The sequence below is a fragment of the Poecilia reticulata genome, chromosome 5 (assembly GCF_904066995.2).
Source record: "Poecilia reticulata chromosome 5, P_reticulata-male-v2, whole genome shotgun sequence".
NCBI classification, from domain to species: domain Eukaryota; kingdom Metazoa; phylum Chordata; class Actinopteri; order Cyprinodontiformes; family Poeciliidae; genus Poecilia; species Poecilia reticulata.
The window spans coordinates 15,029,707-15,050,393 of record NC_088834.1 but is presented as its reverse complement, the minus strand read 5'-3'; the positions used below and the strand labels follow the sequence as shown (position 1 = coordinate 15,050,393).

General features: G+C 38.9%; 6 protein-coding genes across 10 annotated transcripts; 4 read left to right on the top strand and 2 right to left on the bottom strand.

The window, feature by feature from the left end:
- Positions 1-39: 39 nt before the first annotated feature.
- On the top strand, positions 40-6,411 carry LOC103464595 (translocator protein-like). 3 transcript variants are annotated; one of them, XM_008408806.2, is made up of 4 exons: positions 40-129; positions 4,243-4,418; positions 5,280-5,418; positions 5,527-6,411. In XM_008408806.2, exons 2-4 carry the CDS (start codon positions 4,246-4,248, stop codon positions 5,695-5,697), a joined length of 483 nt encoding a protein of 160 aa, XP_008407028.1. In that variant the 5' UTR covers positions 40-129; positions 4,243-4,245; the 3' UTR covers positions 5,698-6,411. The 3 variants fall into 3 exon arrangements, with proteins under 3 accessions (XP_008407028.1, XP_017160413.1, XP_008407027.1); XM_017304924.2 differs by lacking the exon at positions 40-129 and adding an exon at positions 2,386-2,515; XM_008408805.3 differs by lacking the exon at positions 40-129 and adding an exon at positions 2,522-2,632.
- Positions 6,412-7,466: 1,055 nt separating this feature from the next.
- Positions 7,467-12,740, top strand: tspo (translocator protein). Its single transcript, XM_008408804.3, has 4 exons — positions 7,467-7,823; positions 9,611-9,786; positions 9,872-10,010; positions 10,138-12,740. The coding sequence occupies exons 1-4, from the start codon at positions 7,821-7,823 to the stop codon at positions 10,309-10,311; spliced, it is 492 nt and encodes a 163-aa protein (XP_008407026.2). The 5' UTR covers positions 7,467-7,820; the 3' UTR covers positions 10,312-12,740.
- Positions 12,574-14,677, bottom strand: uqcc2 (ubiquinol-cytochrome c reductase complex assembly factor 2). The gene is made up of 4 exons (XM_008408801.2): positions 14,540-14,677; positions 13,633-13,707; positions 12,853-12,919; positions 12,574-12,737 (listed from the first exon to the last, which is right to left on the bottom strand). The coding sequence occupies exons 1-4, from the start codon at positions 14,675-14,677 to the stop codon at positions 12,625-12,627; spliced, it is 393 nt and encodes a 130-aa protein (XP_008407023.1). The 3' UTR covers positions 12,574-12,624.
- Positions 14,678-14,785: 108 nt separating this feature from the next.
- On the top strand, positions 14,786-15,954 carry tomm6 (translocase of outer mitochondrial membrane 6 homolog (yeast)). Its single transcript, XM_008408803.3, has 3 exons — positions 14,786-14,920; positions 15,556-15,683; positions 15,814-15,954. The coding sequence occupies exons 1-2, from the start codon at positions 14,823-14,825 to the stop codon at positions 15,650-15,652; spliced, it is 195 nt and encodes a 64-aa protein (XP_008407025.1). The 5' UTR covers positions 14,786-14,822; the 3' UTR covers positions 15,653-15,683; positions 15,814-15,954.
- On the top strand, positions 15,885-16,853 carry c5h1orf74 (chromosome 5 C1orf74 homolog). Its single transcript, XM_008408800.3, has one exon. The coding sequence runs from the start codon at positions 15,885-15,887 to the stop codon at positions 16,803-16,805; it is 921 nt and encodes a 306-aa protein (XP_008407022.1). The 3' UTR covers positions 16,806-16,853.
- Positions 16,854-17,419: 566 nt separating this feature from the next.
- sirt4 (sirtuin 4) lies at positions 17,420-20,650 on the bottom strand. 3 transcript variants are annotated; one of them, XM_008408797.3, is made up of 4 exons: positions 19,483-20,650; positions 18,904-19,388; positions 17,781-18,099; positions 17,420-17,702 (listed from the first exon to the last, which is right to left on the bottom strand). In XM_008408797.3, the coding sequence occupies exons 2-4, from the start codon at positions 19,386-19,388 to the stop codon at positions 17,550-17,552; spliced, it is 957 nt and encodes a 318-aa protein (XP_008407019.1). In that variant the 5' UTR covers positions 19,483-20,650; the 3' UTR covers positions 17,420-17,549. The 3 variants fall into 3 exon arrangements, with proteins under 3 accessions (XP_008407019.1, XP_008407020.1, XP_008407021.1); XM_008408798.3 differs by having other exon boundaries at positions 17,781-18,075; XM_008408799.3 differs by having other exon boundaries at positions 17,781-18,051.
- Between the last annotated feature and the right edge of the window lie 37 nt (positions 20,651-20,687).

The window sequence follows — 20,687 nt, the reverse complement described above, 5'->3', positions numbered from 1 at the left end:
ATGTTATTTTTTCCTTCCTATTACGCCCCCCCTACTGCAGCACGGGCCTCCCTGCCTGTGTGACATTTCCCAAGCAGCTGGGGTGAGAGTTCACAGCCAGACAACGACGCTGAGAGGAGCGGAAAGAAGGTAAGAAACGCCGGAGGACCACGGAGGAAAAGGTGTGTCTTGGAGGAGGGGCTCATAGTTCACCGAGTGGACTGGGAACTCTGGAGCATCCCTGACTTTTTTTTTTTTTTTTTAAATGCATGCACACTAGCAAGTTGTTGTTTGTGAATAAGATAGAGGTTTTGGGGGGTTTTTTTCTCGAAGAAATTGGGATGTGGAGTAAAAATAGGAAATAGAAATATTCTTTATTGTCCCTCAGTGGGGACGTTTCTGTGCGACAACAGCAAACTGATTCACACAAATACAGAACGTCAAATGTATAAAAACAGAATTAAGTGTATAATGACACCAACATTCTTACTGCATAATTATAGAAAACACAACATACTCCCGTCCAAAAGATTGTGTAACTGAGTAAGTTCATTTAAAAATGTCTAAAATCTTCATGTGTACTTGTGCATTAAGAATACTAATTATTTACAATAGTGCACAATGTAAATAAAGCTTGATGTTCAAAGAGTTATAGTGCTAAAAGTGAATTCGGGGACAATAGAAAATTAATCAAAAAGCAAAAAACATAAGCTGGAATCAATATATGAAGTTTTGTAGGATAAAAAAAACTTCGGTTTTCTCATTCACTTTTACACATTATCTTACTTTACAAGCAGAAAAACTGCATAACTTTCCAGTGGAAATGTTTTTTTGTGTCGTGCATTTTTTTCACACACCTCTGCTTTGTCTGGACTTGGAGAAGAATGCCCACCCACATTTGACTTATGCAGCCAGACGATGATACAAAGCACATATCAAGTCCATCTCTGAATGAACTTAAGAAAAAGGTTGTGCTGTGGCCTAGTCAAAGTGTAGCTTAGATCTGGTAGAAGAAGGACACTCATGTTCAAAAGGCCTCAAATGGAGGCTGAATTGACACAATCCTAAGAAAAGTGGCTTAAAATTCTTAAGCAGAGATGTAAAAGACTCCTTGCCGGTTATTCGAAAACATTTGCTTTTCACTGTATTAGATCAAATCAGCATTTAAAAACTACTTTTTGTATTTCGTCAAGTTATCTTTGCCTGATGTAAAAATGTGTCTTATGTTTTGAGTCAATGAAGTTTTACAAAATTCAAAAACATAAGAAACCTGTAAATGGGAGGTTATTTCTTCACAGCTCTGTATTTATTTGCACTTATAGGGTCACACAGTGATTTCTGAGAGTTCCCAGTTTTTGTATCTCATTACATCAGCCACATATATCTAGATTATAGGTTCGAATGATTAGATTACATTTGAATGTATTAATTGTAAAGAATTCCACTGTTTTGCTAATAGTGCTCTGCCTAGTCACTCGGGATAAAAAGGGCGTGATTTTGTACATAGCTGGAAAACGGATGTATGACTGTGTCCTTTCTCTCCATCCCTTTTATCTACTTACATGCACACTGCTGCACGCTTACATAACCATAACAATCCCCAGAACCAAACCCTGCAAAGCAGCATTCAGTTTTTTATGCTCCTCTAATTTTGAACAAACTTCCAGAAAACTGCGTAACTGCTGAACTAAATCAAGGCTAAACTCGGTTTTGTTTTGAGCTCCTTTCAATTCATATTGGAAAATAGATTTATTATGACCTGTATTTTAACTTTTCATGACTTCCCTTTTCTGTCGTTATGTTTCACTTTTGTTTTTTTGCTAATTGTATTTTTTATTATTAAATAAAGCACTTTGAAGTGCCTTACGATGTGCTATACAAATGACTGAATAAAGAACAAACATGTTTTAACTGAAAATGCACCAGACACAGAAACATACCTAAATATATTGAAGTGAGACTTCTTGTTTGTAAAAAGGCTTTGTCTGCTGTGCCTTAGTCTTTAAAATACCAGAATTTACACATAATTCTGCTAAAGTAGACTTCTTATGAAATACCTCTTTACTTTTACTTTTGTAATTTTTTGGATGGTAACTTACTTTTATTAAAATCTAAAATAAAAATATGTTGAAGTAGTGATACCTTCTTCGGCTAATATATTAATTGACCTCTCTATAAAGCCTTTTAAACAGAGCGTGATGACGTTCCCAGATTTAGGTTTTCCGAGGTAAATTGAACGGGGCACAAAACGTCTCTCTGAGGTGCAGAGGTGGGGAGCTATCTTAAACGTTTTGTAATCTCAGCAAATAAATAAAAAAATAAATAAATATAGTAAAACAGACGCGATTAGACAACTTTAAATAAGTATCAAAACACGGAAGGATACTGTTTGACCCGTGGACAATTTCGGCGTTCTAGAATATGTTCATTATTTTAACAACTGTACGTCGGGTTTTGTTCTTGCAGCCAATGGCTGATCAGAACGTGGTGACGTCACGCTGTTTGCCTTCTCCGCGGTCTCCTTACCTTGTATAAGGTAGGGAGTGTCGGACAATAACCTTCACCTTCAGAAACCAGACAGCTTACGTAAACGACTGCATACAGCTTTCTTACATTACTAGTTACTTGCTTGTTGAGCTCAGGCTCGCTGACGGTAAGACACGAGTTGCTCTGAATTTCGAGGCCACTTTTAAATGGCTTTAGTCATGTCTCTCTCGACCACTTTCGAGTTAAATGGGGTTGGGATATAAATTGTCTTTAACAGAACGTTTTATTAGTCACGTGCTTTATTTGTTTTATATGTTCTGTAAAACTCTGCTACACAGGAAAAACGTTCCTTTAATGTCAATTATGTCAGCATAGTGGATCTAAATTTGATTACACGGCGATTTGCATGTTCTGTAAAGGTAAAATAGGAATAAGACAAAAAAAAAAAAACACGCACAATAAGATTATGCTATTAGACCGTTTTTCAAGAAGAATATGATATTCTCTATATATAGATATGATCTCTCTTAGATCAGGAAATGGACGCCTATCTCTGCAGACCCCACACATTCTGAACACAAACTGCACAGACTTTTACCTGCAAACAGAAAAAGCTTCTCTACCCAGACTGTCTGATGAACAGTCACTAAATTGATGCATTCATATTTGTGCTAATTCAGCCAGAAATGTTTTTTTTTTTTTGTAAAAACACAACATGGACATACTTAGAAAAACATTTATTTTACTTCCCTTCTTTCTTACTTATATTTAAAAGGATGCTTTATGTCACAATTAAATGTGACATAGATGGTACTTCCCATAATTAAATGTTTCAGATCATTGATAATCATGAAATCTGATAAACATAAACAGAGTAAATGCAAAAAGCAGAGTCCATCCAGTTTGATGCTGCATAAAGCACAATCTGGACAGGTCGCTGTTCTGTCACACGGCAACACAGAGACACCCAGAACAAACGGCTGTGCACATACACACTCCTCACAACCATGTGTTTTGGAACTGTGAGAGGACAACTACCCAGAGAGAACCCACACATGCACAGAGAGAACATGCCGACTCCATCCTGAATGACCAGATTAAAACTCTCAACCTCCCTTTTACATCGCTGCGGTACTGACCTCTGATGCGTTTCAGAAAAAGAACATTACAGTAGCAGGCGAGCTGGCAGGTGATTGTGTTAACATCTGGGGATACTTTGCTATTATAGAAACCAGGAATTCTGTTCTAAGCAAAAAAAAGATAAAAAGTTCAGATGGAGAATGTTCAACGATCAGTTCATGGTCTTTAGCCCATGTATGCACCCTTGGATTTGCAGCAGGATAGTGATTCAAAACACAAGTGGTTTTAATGACTGAAAAACTAGACAAAATTAGGGTTTCAGAGAAGCCTAGTTGAAGTTTGGACATGATGTTGTGGTATAACCTCTGGCCATTCATGCTCAAAAATCCTGCTGTGTGGCTGAATCGGTCTGAATTCTTGTGCAATTACTTTGTTTTTCTTTTTACCTGGGACAAGATTAGTTTGGATTGTTAATTTCCCTTAATAAGTGAAATCACCCTTTAACAACTACTTTTTGTATTTAGTCGCATTAGTTGAGTGATAATCAAATGTGCTTGTTGATGTGAAAGTTGTGACAAAAAACAAAAAAAACAATGAAGATATTTGTCTGGGAGCAAATACTTTTCACCGTATTGTATAATTCCTGCGACCCATCTTCATCGGAATCGGTCATAAAATCATCTGGTCTTGTTTCAGACCATGTCTCTGCCAATGGTTGGGTTCACGGCCCTGCCCCATGTCGGAGGGATCCTTGGTGGCTTCATCAGACGCAGGGAGGTCTACACCTGGTACGCAAGCCTGAAGAAACCCTCATGGTGCCCACCGAACGGAGCGTTCCCTGTGGTGTGGACGAGTCTTTACACAGGGATGGGGTAAATGATGCACAACATGGCTAAGTTCAGTGTTACAGAGAACCTGTCCTATTCGCACTTAATTCAGGAATTGTTTTCATGTTTTCAAAATGAAAAGCTCAGGACCAGGAGCCGATATATTATCAGCTCTCAGTGAACGCGTGTGACTTTGTTGCTCTGTTATCATTCCTGCAGTACAAGTTATTTTTACACATGCTAAGGAGGAACAAAATAAAAAGCCATGCGGAGTGCAAAGGTGGATTTTCAAACATCCTCGAAATATACTGATGATTAATCTGAATGCATGGATGGTTTAGTATTTCAAAACTGAATATACTTTGTAAATGTATTTTTCAGTGTAACATCTGAGATTTTACTGTTTTCTTTTCTTTCTGCTTTTGAAACAATATATTTTGAACCTAAAAATACAGAAGTATTGAAAATAAAATAAAAATAAAAAAACATTGCATCAAACTAATTGTTGTAATAGCTGACGAAATTGTAATCTCTAGAAATATTTTATCTTTACTGTTTAATAATTAATAGTGATACCAAGTACGATATTTTGGATTCAACAATTATAAAACTATTCATATAATATTGCCATGAAAAATATTTAGACTTTTGAGTCTATTTGCCGAGGCAGCTGCTACCACTTCAGCTCCAAGCATGATCTTGAATATTTTCCTTCTTTAGGTATTAAAAAATCTTTTCTTTAGTGCTGCACTCACTTATGAAGAAAGAAAAATCCTCTCTTTTGTAATGAATTAAGTGTTAAGAATTTGTCTATTATTATTATTATTATTATTATTATTATTATTATTATTATTATTATTATTATTATTATTATTATTATTATTTCATTTGCATTTTTCCATGCAGATATGGATCCTACCTAATTTGGAAAGAGCTTGGGGGTTTTACTGAGGATGCAGTGGTTCCAATGGGACTTTACGGGCTGCAGCTCGCTCTGAATTGGGCATCAGTTCCTCTTTTCTTCGGTGTGCACAGTCAAAAATGGGTAGGCTTTAAAATGTAGAGGTCTCTATTAGTGTTATTTTTTCATTCTAGAAGCAAATTTTACTATTGCAAACTGTCTGATTAAATGTGTTTTATGTTCACATTTTAGGGTCTAATTGAGATTGTGCTTCTGGATGGGGCGATTGGAGCCACCATGTTGTCTTGGTATCCCGTTAGCCGCACCGCCTCTCTGCTCTTAGCGCCATATCTGGCTTGGATGTGTTACACCACCGCCATCCGTTACTGCATATGGAGAGACAACCCTGATAAAAAAGAGTAGAGTACAGTTTACAGTACTTTTCTAGGTCATTTCTGTACAACCTATCAGCATGTGTAACCTAAAAAATAATTTGTTTTTTTTCTACCGGATTACATGATAGTTTGATTCTAAAAGCAATGATTGGTCATTTTTTTCTATGTAGTAAGGGCAGCTAAGAGGTAGTCAGCTTCTAAAAACAATTATTATGGTATTATTGGGAAAATTAACTATGTACCTCCAGGTGTTAATCAATTTTATTTACTTATTTAATCCTGTTCTGTCACTGGGCACCGGACAGGGTACACCAGGGACAGGTCACACTCGCCTTCACACACAGAGGGGGCAGCTTAGAAACTTTGTAAATTTCTTAGAGGTTATCTAATTAAATCAGATAGTTTTTATTTTGATTAATTTGTAGGTTAATTTGAACTTAAACTACAAATGTCCAAAATTATTGAGCAACAGAAACCTTGTATCTAACAGGCTCGATTGTAACTGGTTTGGAATGCTGTTCTTTCTGTGTGATTTACATGTTTGTTTCTGCAAAGTTTCTTCTGGTAATACTCTTGACCAGCAACTTGTGCTTTTTGTTTTTTAGCCCCAGAAAAATGTAATAAACTGAAGTGCCTGGACAAGAGATGTTTGCTAAAGGATTTTGTCTTGCCATCAACTCATTTCTGTACTCTTTTCAGTCTTGAATTATTGAATTAAAACAGTGCCACATAGAGACTGTAAGTGGACCAATTTTATTTGTTGAAAAAGTTACATCCTGTGATGCTTGTGTATGGCCTGTTATTCAGGAGAAAACTTCTTAAATAGAAAATAAATGCACTTCTCTTGTCTTTTGAAGAGCGTTCTCCCCTCCCCCACAAAGAAAACATTTCAAAAAACAAGAAAAGTTCAGTTGCTTTTTCGTTCATACTTTAGATTACCTAAAAAATTATTTGTTTGTTCAGGTATGTAGATGCCACAGGAGTGACGAATTGTTGATATGCTGGCTGTTTATGAAAATGCAGGCATATTACCAAAATTGATCAGATATGTAACTATGACATGTTGCATCAAGTCATTTAGTCATCATGAGCAATAAATTTCTCAAGTCTATGATTCACATCCTTATTGCGAATGGCAGAAACCAAGATTCATTGAAGATTAGTCTTTTGGATTAATGTGAACAAAAAAATTGAAAAAGCACTTTGACTTCAGTCCAAGTGATTGATTTGATAAACTAAAATTAAAGTAGTGCAAAAATTGTTCGCTGAATGGAAAATGATACAGAGTTTAAGTTTTTTTTACAAGTTAAAAACTGAAAAGTGATGTAATTCACCAACCGTGGTTACAGAAAAACCTGTTGAGTCAGAAAAATCACTTAAATAGAACCTGTCTGACAAGTAGATAAAAACACAAAGGCCCACTTGAAAACATTTAAAGAAGAGAGAAACAAATTAATCCACAATCAATCTGGAAAGGTTTTCGAAACCTTTGGGAGTCCTGCCCTATTTATTTTTAATTATGTCAGTTTTGGTCCTCCGTAGATTAGCTTCAGCCTCCTGAAGTAAATAATTTTCTGTATTTTGACTTTCAAGTAGTCATTGCTGTCTGTCTATATTTTTAGAGAATACGTGACTGCTTAAAAGTTTCAAAACAGTAAACCATGTCAAATATGTTGAGATACTAATGATTTAACATCAGGGACAAGCTGGGGTTGTGTCAGAGCTGCAGCTAAGAGTCAACGCCATTCATATAAGAAGGGAGGGAACTATCTTGAGCCTTAAGCAATCTTTGTTGTCTTCACGTTTCCGCCGACTGAAAAGCCAACGGGAAACTTGTAGTAGTAACGGGCTGAGCAGGAAAAGTGTTAGCTTCTGTCATTTTTGACCTTCGCTCTCTCAGTGTTATATGTTTTAGACTTCCTGACTGTAGGTAGATTTGTATCCTCACAACCAACCAGCCTTTGGCCACCGCGCCGTCACGTCGTTTGGGCGGCTGATTGTGGGAGGGACTGAGGAGTGACCGCGGCGATAAGGCTGCCCTGCCCTTTAAAAGCAGCTATAACACAGGACTATCAACAAGAGGCTGCATGTCTGTAGTCTGCTGTTGTTTTTAGCTTTTATATACAGCATATCAACTATCCGGACTGAGAGATGGTAAGTGTTTCAAACAAACTCATGGCCAGAGCAGTCGCACGATGAGTGAAAGTATTTTTCTGGAACTTTGACCTCTGTGTGTCTTAAGTAATATTACAACAAAGTGTTTCGCGAAAGGAAATGCGCGTTAGCTCTTTTTTGTTTACAAGCCGTACAACCTGCCAAAACACCAATTATTCCTACAGTTCCACGAAATATCCGTATTTATATATATATATATATATTAATTAAGCAGATTATTTTTGAGTATTCTGGAGAACTGTCAGTTTGGACACGCCTCTCACCGCGCAAGTTACGAAACAAGGCATACAAGTTTGCAATTCAAATACAACACTAGATTCAAAAGCTGATCCTGAAACTTTAACTTCTGTACTGAATCTGGTCATGTAGACTGGATATTAGGTAAATATTTGAATGGTCACCCATGTACCCACATGGAGTTATCATCAGCAGGACGTGTAGGCCCTTGGCCTTCAAACAGCAGCTGGAGGTTGAATAACAAATATACAAAATGATATGTAACCAACTTTATTGGGAGGTTGTTAAATGAATGGCTACTGTGGACAAATAGAGATAAAAATCTTGACCGGCTTATACACTGATAAAACAGTAAACTAAAGGTTAAAAATTAAAATCTATTTATTTGGAGAAGCAAAATCCTAAGTAATACACTATAGAGCTAAGTCAGCTCAAAGTGTGTTTCTGTAGCACATTTTAAAGATCAGTTGGACAAGGTGCTCAGTGCAGCAAAAGTTATGAAACCTTTGTAACTTGGTTAGAAAAATAGTCATTGTACTTGCAACAAAAAACACATGAAAAGGAAACCTACAATATCCAAGTGCTTTGAGACAATGTGTACATGTATGAAATGTAGTTTTATGTTTCCACATAAATAGGCTGTAGTTTATGTGTTAATTAAGCATACATAGTATGTGCACTCTTAAGTTTGCAACTTGTTCAGAATGACATGAAGTTGAACATTGTTGTTGTTTGTGAAGAACAAGCAAATCATATTCAACAGCGCAGCATGTCTTTTGCACTTTCTGCAACAATTATTTTGTCCCGAAAGGTTTCCTGTTCGATTTCCACACAGACAAAAGTGTGCCGGTGTTTCAAATCCACTTTTATGGCGGTTTTCATCTCTGAATGACATCGTCAGCCTAGAATGGTCTCAAAACCTTGGAAGACCTGGACATAGAAAAACATGGAAAAAAAACAAAAAACATTCAACCTTGTAGATGATTTTGTAGTTTAACTTTGGAAATGAAAATATGTTTTCAAATATTTTTTTTTCCTTGTTTTTGCAAGGTATGTAGATGTAATATAATGTAAAATTGTGTTGTATTTTGTGCAAGTGTGGTACAAATGTCCACACGTTCTAGACATTGTGTTGATCACTCTGTGGTGGGAACTTATGCACATGTTTTGAAACATTTCATGACTTACAGTATGCAAAGATTGAACAACATGGTTCAGTCTCTTTAGTTTGCGTAAAAATACAGAAAAAAAGTCAACATTTTTACATTTGTTTTTGTTTGAAATGGAGCTATTGTAATATTATAGTCACACTTAAAAACACTGTTTAGTTATCAGCTACTTACACATTTTAGTCTTTCATTCATGACGATCACTAGACCATTAGAGATCAGCTGTGCTTTTACCCTGAAAAATGCTTTTGTTTTTTTTTGCCTTCCTCTTCAGAGTTTATGAAAGTTATTATATAACATGGTAGTTAATATCTGCAGCTTTAGCAGGGGGTAAACTGTTACGACTTGCTCTTATCTCAGACCATGTGGCTGCCTATGATTGGGATGACGGCGTTGCCACACGTCGGTGGTTTCTATGGTAGCTTCATTACACGCAAAGAGGTAAAAAACTGGTACCCAACCCTGAACAAACCCTCATGGCGCCCACCAAACGCAGCATTCCCTGTGGTGTGGACTTGCCTGTACACCGGAATGGGGTAGGTGGGACGCTAGATGACTCATACAGCCACTCTGCTCTACAGTGAGTTCATTTTTTTTTTTTGGATGTTTTCTTTTATGCAGGTATGGCTCCTACCTGATCTGGAAAGAGCTTGGAGGTTTCACTAAAGATGCTGTGGTTCCACTGGGGCTTTATGGGCTGCAGCTCGCTCTGAACTGGGCCTGGACTCCCATTTTCTTTGGTGCACACAAGCTGAAATGGGTACGTTTTTTTAAATTTTTTATTATTTTTGTTTAGTTTTTTTCCACTCGAATAGGTTCGTGTAGCGGGTGATCAATGTTTGAAATCCAGTCCAGTCAATGAGATGCCCTCCTCCTGTGTAATTCAGGCCCTGGTGGAGATCGTGTTTCTCACGGGGACGGTTGGAGCCACCATGGCGTCTTGGTATTCCATCAGCCGCACCGCCACCCTGCTCCTCGCTCCCTATCTGTCCTGGCTGTTCCTCGCCACAGCCCTCAACTACTGCATATGGAGAGATAACCCAGAGAAAAAGGAAGAGTAGAGCAATGTGTTTGTTTCCATTGCTAAATCTTGGCTCATTACTATAAATTCCTTTGCAAAAAATGACAGATCAGTTTCACAGCTACGTTTTTTTTTTTTTTTTTTGAGTTTATGATTCACCTCTTGTCTAAAAGTTTGACGAGGACCTGGTCTATATTGTTATTAGCATATTTGTTCTGCACACCACCGTGTTCTTCAATCTAACTCTTAAAAATGTGCACTATTCCTGTCAAACTAAAGAACAAATGAAAGCATAGTACATTCTGATCAAAGCTTTCCAGTGTCCAGCTTACCTCAGGATCCACATTGGAACTTAGTTGTGGTATATTTCTGTGCTTCCTTTGGTAAACTTTTTTTTTCCAGTCACGCTTTTCCGATTAACATTTATGCGTGTAAAAGTTTGGTGTTCTAATTTGCATGTTTTCCCATTTGTAAATAAAATGAGGTTGTTTTTTTTTTTAAGCAAACCCGAGCAACTTTTTTTTAAAGACAGACGTAAGAAGACTGTGTTCCAACGTGTTCATAAAATCTCTTTCTGTTTAAAATGAGCTGCTGTAGATGCTGTTTCTAACAGCCTGGTGTCAACTGCTGTGAGAATCAGAGGAGTTGCAGCTTCTGGTACTTGAGTATAACATGTAGCTGATTAGGCTTTGCATAATTCACAAAGACATATTTCAACTTGTTTAAATGAGTTAAATGTAATTCTTTTTAAACATGTTGACATCCATTTTAATTTTACTTGTATAAAATGTACTCGTTGTCGTAAAATGGCATTTTCTCATTTGTAAATAAGATTTTGTAAGCAAACTTTTGAAGTTAAGAGTCCTTCCTTAGAAACAACAAGAAGATTGTCCCAGTAGATCGCGCCGCAAATATAAATAAGCGCAAACACTGCTTCTGCAAAAGGAGTAAAACTTTCTTTGGTTGTAAATATAAACATTAACAGATCTATAAAGCAAAGAGTGCATATACCTTTGACATATTATAAACACATTTCAGTCCATCACATAACACTAAATCTGGACATGGGCAGTGAGATTCTCACAGCACGATAATCTTGAGTAAAATAAACACCACGGTCTTAAAACGTTTTACAGAAAAATGATGACATGACGGGATTGCTTTTCCTAACTAGCTTGAAGGCGATCGCTCAAAGTCAGTGGCTCCCAAACGTTTTCTCCTGCGCCCCCCCCAGTGGTGTACAAACATTTTCTGTGCCCCCCCTATGGATTACAAATATCTGTCTGGTTGAACGACTGAACGATGAAGGGAGGGGTGACTAAGAACGGGGGAATGAGGGGGGTGGTGGTGGATCGACTTTGTTGGGAGCAAAATGAATGTACTTAGCTGAACATAGACAACGACATCGGTAGCCTACAGGCTACTTGTTAAGTTTAAGGTGCTGTATTGATATTAGCTAGCTAATCATCTTTTAGCTAACTTTACCTGCATCCAACAGCTTTACTCAACTCAGTCTGTTAGTTTGGGGGAATACTGTTAAAAGTTCTTTGCGTTTTGCTGCCATGATTCTAACACACCTGCGTAGCTCCGTACAGCAGCAGCAGGTCTCCTTCTCTGCTTGCACAAGTCTAAACCCAGCGCGAGCGTCGTAGCGCTCATGTTGCGTTTAAAGGCGGCTCTGAAAAACAGGTTACCACATGTTAACAACGGATTAAACAGTTTTAACTGCTGATAAAAGTGGCAGAGGACACAGATATGGGAAGTGCAGAAGCCCCTACTGTATCAAATTGACATAAGAATAACAGAGCTGGCCATTCTAAGGTAAAAACCGAACGCATACAGCGTTCATGTTTTTTTTTTTGGTTTGTTTTTTCATTCAGGCGGCTTCTCGCGCCCCCTAGGGGGCGCGCCCCACAGTTTGGGAACCTCTGGTCTAATCTATCAGTCTTTCAAGATTCAGCAGGATTCATTGTTAGCCTGTGTAAACGGAAAAATTTAATCGCATCGAGTCCCGTTTCTTCCTTCCTTTTTGGTGTCATCCCTCATTTTTCCCACGTATGCTTTCTTAAATGCATTTCTTCTCTCCCTTCTTGTGTCCTCCATTATTCAAGTTTCATATCCTCCATGTCCCTCCAGTTTCTGATTTTTCCATGTGACATATTAACAGCCTGACTATTGCCAGCAGTATTGCAATTGCTGTTAAAAACGTTTTTTTGGTTATTTCAGATGTTCTGGTTTAGTTTTTGAAAAGGAGTATTGATGATTTAAAGATTTTAATAGTCAAAAAAAAAAAAGAGACAAATCCACAAAGATAATATTTATTTCTATACAAGCGACATAGTAAAGAAAAATGTTATTTTTCAGGAGCTTTTTCTGGACCGTCTTCTGGTGATTTGGAGGAGAATCTCTCCATTAGCGACTTCCATAAACCCTTCTTTTCCTCATCCATGCTCTGTTGCATACTGCCTGTAATACAATAATGAAATAAGGTGTATAAGTACATCACTCTTTTTTCAGGGTCATTTTATTGTGATTGGTTAAGAGCAATGATGACACTGCACATTGTAATTAGACTGCATACCTGACAAAAGCACTCGACACTCCTCCACTGTAACTCCTGTAAAACTTGTGTCTCTCACACGAGGAAACTAAAAAACACATAAACATATTTACGTTCTATACGACAAAGCTTCCTGCTACATTTTTCTGTTTTCTACACAGTTTCTACTTATTATGAGGAGCTAAATGTGAAATGTTCAGGCTACACACATGACATATTTTCATTCTAGTTGGTTTACTTTCTTTGGACAAACACTGGCAACACAAAGTATATGACACTCTGTGCATTATAAATGTGGTATTTGTGCTTAGAATAGATTTTTAAAAGTGGAGGTTCTTTACATATTAACCTAGTTTAGCCTTCACCTCAAATAAAACATGTTTTACCATCATCTTCACAGTTGCAGAAGTATTTATTTACTTTTCATACTATGTCACGTTCCAACCACTATCTTCATTTTATTTCACTCGGATTTTATGTGACTGAACAACAAAAAGTAGTTAAGAATTGTTAAGTGAAAGGAAAATAATAATATGGTTTGCATTTAACACAAAAAATCTGAAAGGTGTGATATGTATTTGCATGCAGACTTCCTCTGTCAATACTTTGTACGGTTACCATGACAAAAAAAGTCAATAACATAGATTTCATGTGTGGCTATTATAAGTCAAAACGTGAAAACATTCAAGAAGCATAAATCTTTTTGTGAAACGTTGTAGAGCAAAAGAACTGGATTAAGCTGTGATAAATCATAAAAGAATCAGGTTTTCATCACTGCGGTACATTTGGATGCATGCTTACCCGCTGTCTGTACACATTTCCATTGATGCGAGCCAAACTTTCATACATTTGGTCACATTTCTCGGGATCTGCAAGCTGGAGAGGTATGACAAGTAGAAGCAAAATGTGTTATTTATATGTCAAGGAGCAAGCACAGCAACTTTATTTACCTTTTACTAATTAGTAATTAATCAAGCTGCTAAAGTTTGACAAACTTAATATATTTTGTTTGGAATTAGATTCCCCTCTTCAACCCAAATTTATGAATTACTAGTGATGTCTAAGATGAGTGTTTTCTATATTTATGCAAAATTTGTGTTATGTGCATAATTTTACAACTTCTATAACAACTGCAAAGAACTGGAGTCAGTATTACTTAAATATATTAATGTAGTCAGAAATCAATCTAGAGCAGATTAACTGATTAGGTTTTTCCTGGCCAATACTAACATCCGGTTTCCATTAAGGTCTGACCTGCTAGTTTGAGTTATTTTGAGTTTTATTTCCAAGGATTTTAGCTCAATAAAGAGAAACGCATGTGCTGCTGATTTCCTAATATTATTTTTAATTAACAAACTGCCTCAGTTTGAGGTTGTGTCTAAAGGATGAAACTAGTGAGTTATTTTCATGAACAGTTAGAAATCTGATTTTTCAGTATCTGACTTGATTATCACCAAGATTATCAAAGAAAAGCATCCAGTTAATTGGTTCATCTAGGGTAACACCTGAGCAAAAGTAATTGTAAAAATAGTTTTTATTTACTATTTCCATAAAGTCGAACTTCTGTTATCTGTTTTTGCAGCCGGATTATTAATAGTGCTGTCAGAGTAATAAGAAAGAAGCTCCCGCAGGTACCAACAACAAATGCTAAAAACAAGGGCGTCCTCTGTTAGCGCTGATCGATGGAGTCGTGTGCGTGACCTTCTACCTGCGTGTTTTCACCCTCGCGGAACGCAGAAGCCACTCTCTGCCGCAGAAATGTCCCCAGATCCCGTGCCTTCTTGGTCTCGTCTCGGGGCCATTCCTCACACAGTTTAAGGAACCGACGGTACCTGGTGGCAGACATCTTTGGTCATGTAATATTATATTGACACGAGCGAAGATTAATCCTCTCGGGCACCCTTATTTGTGCCACAACTAAATTCGTCCCCTCTCCCATATGCCTACGCTGGTTCCGTCTTCGCTCCTCGCTGCCACTTTCTGCTAGCACGATGAGCGGTTCAAACGCGAAAGGGAGCTTTCCATCCCAGGTGTCTGAGTGGATCAGCTCGACGTATCGCTTTGCGACAGACAGAAACGACTTTAGGAGGTGAGAAGTATGTTATTTTGTGGTAATTTTGTGCTGATTTTGACTGTGCCGCTAGCTTTAGCTCATGCTGCTGGATTTGTCCTTGTGCCGCTCACTGATGCTAATGCTAGTAAGCTAAAGCATGTTATTTACACTTAATAATGCTAGTAAGCTAAAGCATGTTATTTACACTTAATAATGCTAGTAAGCTAAAGCATGTTATTTACACTTAATAATGCTAGTAAGCTAAAGCATGTTATTTACACTTAAGGCTTGTCATTTTTATGTATTCCATGTGATATGTAAATATTTTATGTGTAATTTCTAATATAATATCCATTCCTTCTTCGTTAACTCTCGAAGTTATGCTTAAACTCTTTTCACTTGGTATGCATAAATTAAACTAGAAAACCCCCTGGGTTTCCGATCTTCAGGGGGATATATTAAATAACAAGTGACCACATTAACACCTAGAAATAATGTGGTAGGAGCCAGAGAACGAGGTTTTAGACTTAGCCTCCGGGTTCTCGATCCAGTCAAACTAAAGTAGTCCATAATGGCTTACTCGTAAAGTTTCTTTAAACAGAAATACACCACAGCAACAAAAACGGTAAATATTTCTTAATTTGCTTCGTTCTTTGTTTTCTTCATTCCAGGAATCTTCTGGTTAACCTGGGTTTGTTTGCCGCCGGAGTCTGGGTGGCTAGAAATCTCTCAGATTTCGACTTGATGTCTCCTCAGCCGGTGACTTAACCTGCTGATCTTGACCAAAAACAGGATGATTGTAAGATACATTTCTGTATTACAGAAACGTTTACAGTTATTCTGAAACATTGGCAGGGAATGTAGAAGCAATATATTTACTTTAAAAAAGCTATCTTTGTGACTAAAGTGATGGTTTTGCCCCTTTTTAGGAATCTTGGACCAACAAAGAAGAAGTGAGGGACATGATGAAATACTTGGAAAACAAAGTGTTTTTGTTTACATGACATTTTTTTCCCCCTCCTATGTACACAAGTGCACAGGCATCATCTCTGTTTTCTTTGAGGTACAGATTGAATTTGCCCTAAACTCTCCCGCAAAAGACTTTTATTTTAATGATTTTATCGCAACCATGCCAGTCGAGGACCTGTTTGTCTCTGCAGCCCGTAACTCTCTGCGATCTGGTAGAAAGGGTCTCTCCGTGGCTCAAAGTCTGAATCTTGCTGCTCAGGTCTTGACTGTGGATCTGGGGCTGAAGCCTGCTCTCCTGTACGACAGCAGCGCCGCCCGCACCGAACAGCTCCAGCGGTATCTGAGCTGCCTGCGGTCTCTCCAGCTCGTGTCTCGATCCCTCCTCACGCTGGATTTAAACGGAAACGGTCTCATTATCAACGCAGATGCCCTCAGATCTAATTTAGAGAAGACGCTTCGCGGCGGTGGTCCGCCCGTTGTAAACGTCTCTGCGTCTTTGGAGAAGCCCGCCGTCTCTGATGCTCAGAGGGAACGGCTGACGGGTGTGGTGGCAGATTTTCTGCTCCTCCTGGAGGAGTTTCGGCGACACGACGAGGCTGATGAACCTCTTTATGTTGGGGAGAAATCCGACGATTGGAACCTGTGCACCATATTTGGTCTCTTACTGGGTTACCCGGTCACCTACTGGTTTGATCAGGCCAGGAGCTTTGAAAACTGTCTGTCCATGACGCCGCTGGTGGTGGCTACAGCATCGGCGGCATGGCAGACGGGCGACAACGCTCACAGATTCTGTCTGTACTCGTTCAGCGTTCCCGCCGCTCTGCAGGAGGAGACTCGGCCCGAGCTGGAGAACTGGAGGCTCAGGCTGCAGGAGAGATTTGAGCAGCAAAGCATCATGAAGGATCTCAGCATCAGTCAGTCCACAGTCACTCTTCCCTCTGTCTGTTTGTGATTCAATAACAGTTGGGTTTAAAATGAAATAAAATGCTCTTGAATCCGATGGGTATTTTTATGTCTTTTTTTTTTTTAAAACAATTTGGATGCCATAAAAATCCATAACTTAGCTTTTAAACAGAAGCCACTGTTAAATGTTTCATTCAAGCTATCTAGTGGGCAATGAAATATTCTATTCTAATGCAACATTTTGGATTTATATCTTCTTTTTCAGTGTTTTTTGTATTGGCTATTTGTAGTAATCTCAGAGCTGTATATTTGAAAGCAGTGGAAACAAACTTAAGTAGTACGCTTTAAATGTTAAAGTAATTAAACATTTTAAATGAATTTAAAATCTTTAATTGCACTGTGACAGCAGTTGCATTCTAATTATTGCATTTCACAAACAAGTATTTGTACTTCTGCGGCTACTTGCTCTTCTCCAAATATCTTTCAGTAAAAGTCACTTTAGATCAAAACAGTTGCATTTTAAAGCAGCACCTCTAAAGGACTGAAGAGTCAGAGGATGTGACACAGATCCTCGTCATGTTCAGCTCAAAGTCAAACCAAACACAGTTTGAGCCTTCCCGTTACACACAAGTTGGACTTCTAAAACCGTTCCCCCCCCCCCCCCCCCCCCCAGCAGCTGTGTGGAAAGTGCTAACAGGACAGCAGTTCTTGCCGTCTAGTCGGTCCTTTCACATCACCTCGTTCTGATGGCGATTTACTAACGTCTGAGATGACTCTAAACCGGTCCGTGGGGTCAGAGGGGCTGGATGACAGACAGAACTTCACCACAGCGACCCCTCACTTTCAGCTCTGCCAGGTGATCTGCTCTGGTGGGTCCGATGTTCAGGATGGCGATCGGCATCTTCTTGTCGCTCGCTGCCAGTAGAACCCTGTATCCTGAGTACACCTGCGGAGCCACAGAGGAGGGAACTTATAGCTGAATGGAAAACACGGCCGACATCACAAATGGGTCGCTTTTCTATACCTGCAGCGATGAGCCGATGACCAGCACTGCGTCTGCCTCTGCCAGTCTCTCCTGCACGAACTGCACCGTCGCTTTGGCCACCGTGTCTCCAAAAAATGTAACCTCTGGCTTCAGTATCCCCCCGCACCGCTCACAGGACGGGACCCTGAAGGTCAGGACCTGCTCATCCTCTAAGAAGACGTCGCCGTCCGGAGCCACGGCTCCTGCCTGAGCGCTCCAATCCGGGTTTAATGAGACAAAGCGCCTCTGCAGCTCCTCCCGCGCGGTGATGCTGCCACAGCCAAGACATGTTACCCTGAGAACACATGAAACACAATCCCTGGAAAGAGTGGGAATTTTTCTGATAGATGAACATAGAGTTGAGGCTTTTCAACATATTTTACTACAGTCTAAAAAGGAAGACTTGCCTTTGTATTTGGTACACTTTAGTCTGTTACTCCTAAATAAAATCCTGTGCAAACAATATCACTCAAGTCATAGTAAGTAAAAAAAAAAAGTCCACTTGTTAGAAATGGCATTCAGGTTTGGTGAAATTGCAAACCTCTATGTCTGCATAAACTGACAGGCCAGGCAAGGAGAGCTTTTCTGAATAATAGTCATCCTTGCAGAGATGTACAACTCGGATGGAAGAATGTGTCTTTATGGAAGAATCAATGGTAAAAGAAAAGCCAAAAGAAGTTCTGTTTGTAGTTTGTCACAAATCATCTGGGGTCACATCCTCTGCTCACCTGAGGCCAAAATTGAACTTTGGCCTAAATGCAAAATGAAATTTCAGATGACCAACAACCTGAACACCGTTTCAGTTTTGAAGCTCTGTGGTGTAAGAGGTCAGTTAGGTTTGTCTTAGTTAATATTTTCTTTTGGTCTGCCAAATATCTAGAATCTTACGAAATTTGCTTTTGATGGATTTAAAAAAAAATATATATATATATATATATATATATATGTCCTTGTGCCTCATGATCCCTGAGACATACCTTTTCAAGGCAATTAAGAACCGACATGCATACCTAATTTTATCGGTTAACATAACCATATATTTTGCATCATAGTTGTTCATTATTCCACTGAGCTCCATTTCTTTTGGGACCCTGCCCACCTTGGGTCCCTCAGCCTTCCTCACCTGTGGGCGCAGCCGTGGAGCTCCGTAATCCGTGTCTGTCCTGCCTTGGAGTGGAGGGCGTCCACATTCTGGGTGACGAGCCAGTGCAGCTTCCCCTTCTCTTCCCAGCTCCGCAGAGCCCGGTGGGCACAGTTGGGCGGATGGGAGGAGAACTGCGGCCACCCGACGAAGTTTCTGGCCCAGTATCTCTGTCGGGACTTGGCGCTGCGGGTAAACTCCGTGTGCTGCATCGGTCTCCTGTCGGTGCGGGCGTACAGCCCGACACCCTCCGAGCGGTAATCCGGGATGCCCGACTCCGTAGACAGACCCGCTCCGGTGACCACGAACAGCCGCCTGGATCGGGACACAAAGTCCTGCAGCAGCTCCAGAGAGCGGCCATCGGCGGTGCTGCAAGCGGGGACGAAATTCAGCTTCCCCGCAGGGACAGAGGAGGCTGTCCGGACAGGAGCGGGTAGAGAGGGGAAGAGGCGCAGCGGCAGCCGCATCTGAACGAGCGCACGTTTTAAAGAGTTTAAGACGACAGTAACAACAGAGTTTAAACAAACAACACGCAAATATTTATACGGTTACTAACTTTACCTTTTTAATGAGAAAAGTTACCACAGTAACCGGTAGTGCATAGCTTTGTTAGGTAACATGTCAAACCAGAACCAGCCGATATAACATGGAAACCAGCAGCAAACACAGGAAGTACCCATTTCAACGTAACACCAAACAGCCGCATAGGAGTCTGGGAGTAGTAGTTAGGTTAGGGTTTTTAATTTGTTGAAAAAGAAAATAAGATTTTCAATGAGAAAAATCTAACTTTAACATAATACACAAAAAGAATGATTTACTATGATTGAGTGAAAAGAAACTTCTTGTTGGGAAAACACGATATCGAGACTGTTTTTGTTGTCACAAGGTTTGCAATCGTCTCAGGAAGAATTTTGAACCATTCCTTATGGCAGAGGTTTCTTGGCAGATTTTCCAACAACCTTTGCCACTTCATCACTTTAATGTCCTTCTTATTTTAACCCTTCTTTATTGTCTTGGCAGTCTTTGTCATCCAGAACCAACCCCTCACCTTTTTCAGAAGACATGACCCAAAGAATAATGCTTTCACCTCCTTACTTGAGCATGGGGGTGGTGTTCATCAGGTCATACTATGCATTCTGGCTGCACTTCAGTCTGGGAATTGTAAATTTATTAGACTTTTAAATGTGTTCAAATGTAATATGTGACAGTTCAGTAGCTGTTTTCAAGCTCTCAGCTTGTGACCAACAAAATAACCCTGACTTTAATCTGCCACTGGCTAAAGTATACAGACACTATAATAATTGAGTTAGATAAAGACAAAATGACTAAATATTTGCATATTTTTGTTAATTTCTTACAACCAATTTTTGTTTTGTTTTACAAGTAAAATCTTTGATATTGTTTTAGGACTTAGGACAGTGAGGCCATGAGCCCAGTTTTGGTCTAACCCCACCATCAAATTTTAAAAATACATTTTATTGCCATTTAATTTATAGACATCTTTTTTGGCTTCTATATGTGAATTACTTGGGAGTTTTACAAACAAATGTTTGTAAAACATTATTGAGAGTAAATTGATAGTACATACATCTCTCAATAGGAGAAATGTATTTACTGAGAATATCAATGTCATACATTTTGTTATTTATCTATAGAGAAGTTCTCACAATAATTCAATTCTAAAAGCCACATTTTTTGTTTTGCTGCAAACATTTGCTGTGTTGGCTTTACATGTTTATTAAATATATGCATGTATATTTTTTGCT

Excerpts from the sequence above, each read along its gene's own strand:
- LOC103464595 (XM_008408806.2), top strand. The coding sequence starts at position 4,246 with ATGTCTCTGCCAATGGTTGGGTTCACGGCCCTGCCCCATGTCGGAGGG. Across the intron at positions 4,419-5,279 it reads AGTCTTTACACAGGGATGGG|ATATGGATCCTACCTAATTT; the intron begins GTAAATGATGCA and ends TTTTCCATGCAG. Across the intron at positions 5,419-5,526 it reads GTGTGCACAGTCAAAAATGG|GGTCTAATTGAGATTGTGCT; the intron begins GTAGGCTTTAAA and ends TTCACATTTTAG.
- tomm6 (XM_008408803.3), top strand. The coding sequence starts at position 14,823 with ATGAGCGGTTCAAACGCGAAAGGGAGCTTTCCATCCCAGGTGTCTGAG. Across the intron at positions 14,921-15,555 it reads GACAGAAACGACTTTAGGAG|GAATCTTCTGGTTAACCTGG; the intron begins GTGAGAAGTATG and ends TCTTCATTCCAG.
- uqcc2 (XM_008408801.2), bottom strand. The coding sequence starts at position 14,677 with ATGTCTGCCACCAGGTACCGTCGGTTCCTTAAACTGTGTGAGGAATGG. Across the intron at positions 13,708-14,539 it reads GCGAGGGTGAAAACACGCAG|CTTGCAGATCCCGAGAAATG; the intron begins GTAGAAGGTCAC and ends ATACCTCTCCAG. Across the intron at positions 12,738-12,852 it reads GTGTCGAGTGCTTTTGTCAG|GCAGTATGCAACAGAGCATG; the intron begins GTATGCAGTCTA and ends ATTGTATTACAG.
- tspo (XM_008408804.3), top strand. Across the intron at positions 9,787-9,871 it reads TGCCTGTACACCGGAATGGG|GTATGGCTCCTACCTGATCT; the intron begins GTAGGTGGGACG and ends TCTTTTATGCAG. Across the intron at positions 10,011-10,137 it reads GTGCACACAAGCTGAAATGG|GCCCTGGTGGAGATCGTGTT; the intron begins GTACGTTTTTTT and ends TGTGTAATTCAG.
- c5h1orf74 (XM_008408800.3), top strand. The coding sequence starts at position 15,885 with ATGACATTTTTTTCCCCCTCCTATGTACACAAGTGCACAGGCATCATC.
- sirt4 (XM_008408797.3), bottom strand. The coding sequence starts at position 19,388 with ATGCGGCTGCCGCTGCGCCTCTTCCCCTCTCTACCCGCTCCTGTCCGG. Across the intron at positions 18,100-18,903 it reads CTCCACGGCTGCGCCCACAG|GGATTGTGTTTCATGTGTTC; the intron begins GTGAGGAAGGCT and ends CACTCTTTCCAG. Across the intron at positions 17,703-17,780 it reads TCATCGGCTCATCGCTGCAG|GTGTACTCAGGATACAGGGT; the intron begins GTATAGAAAAGC and ends GTGGCTCCGCAG.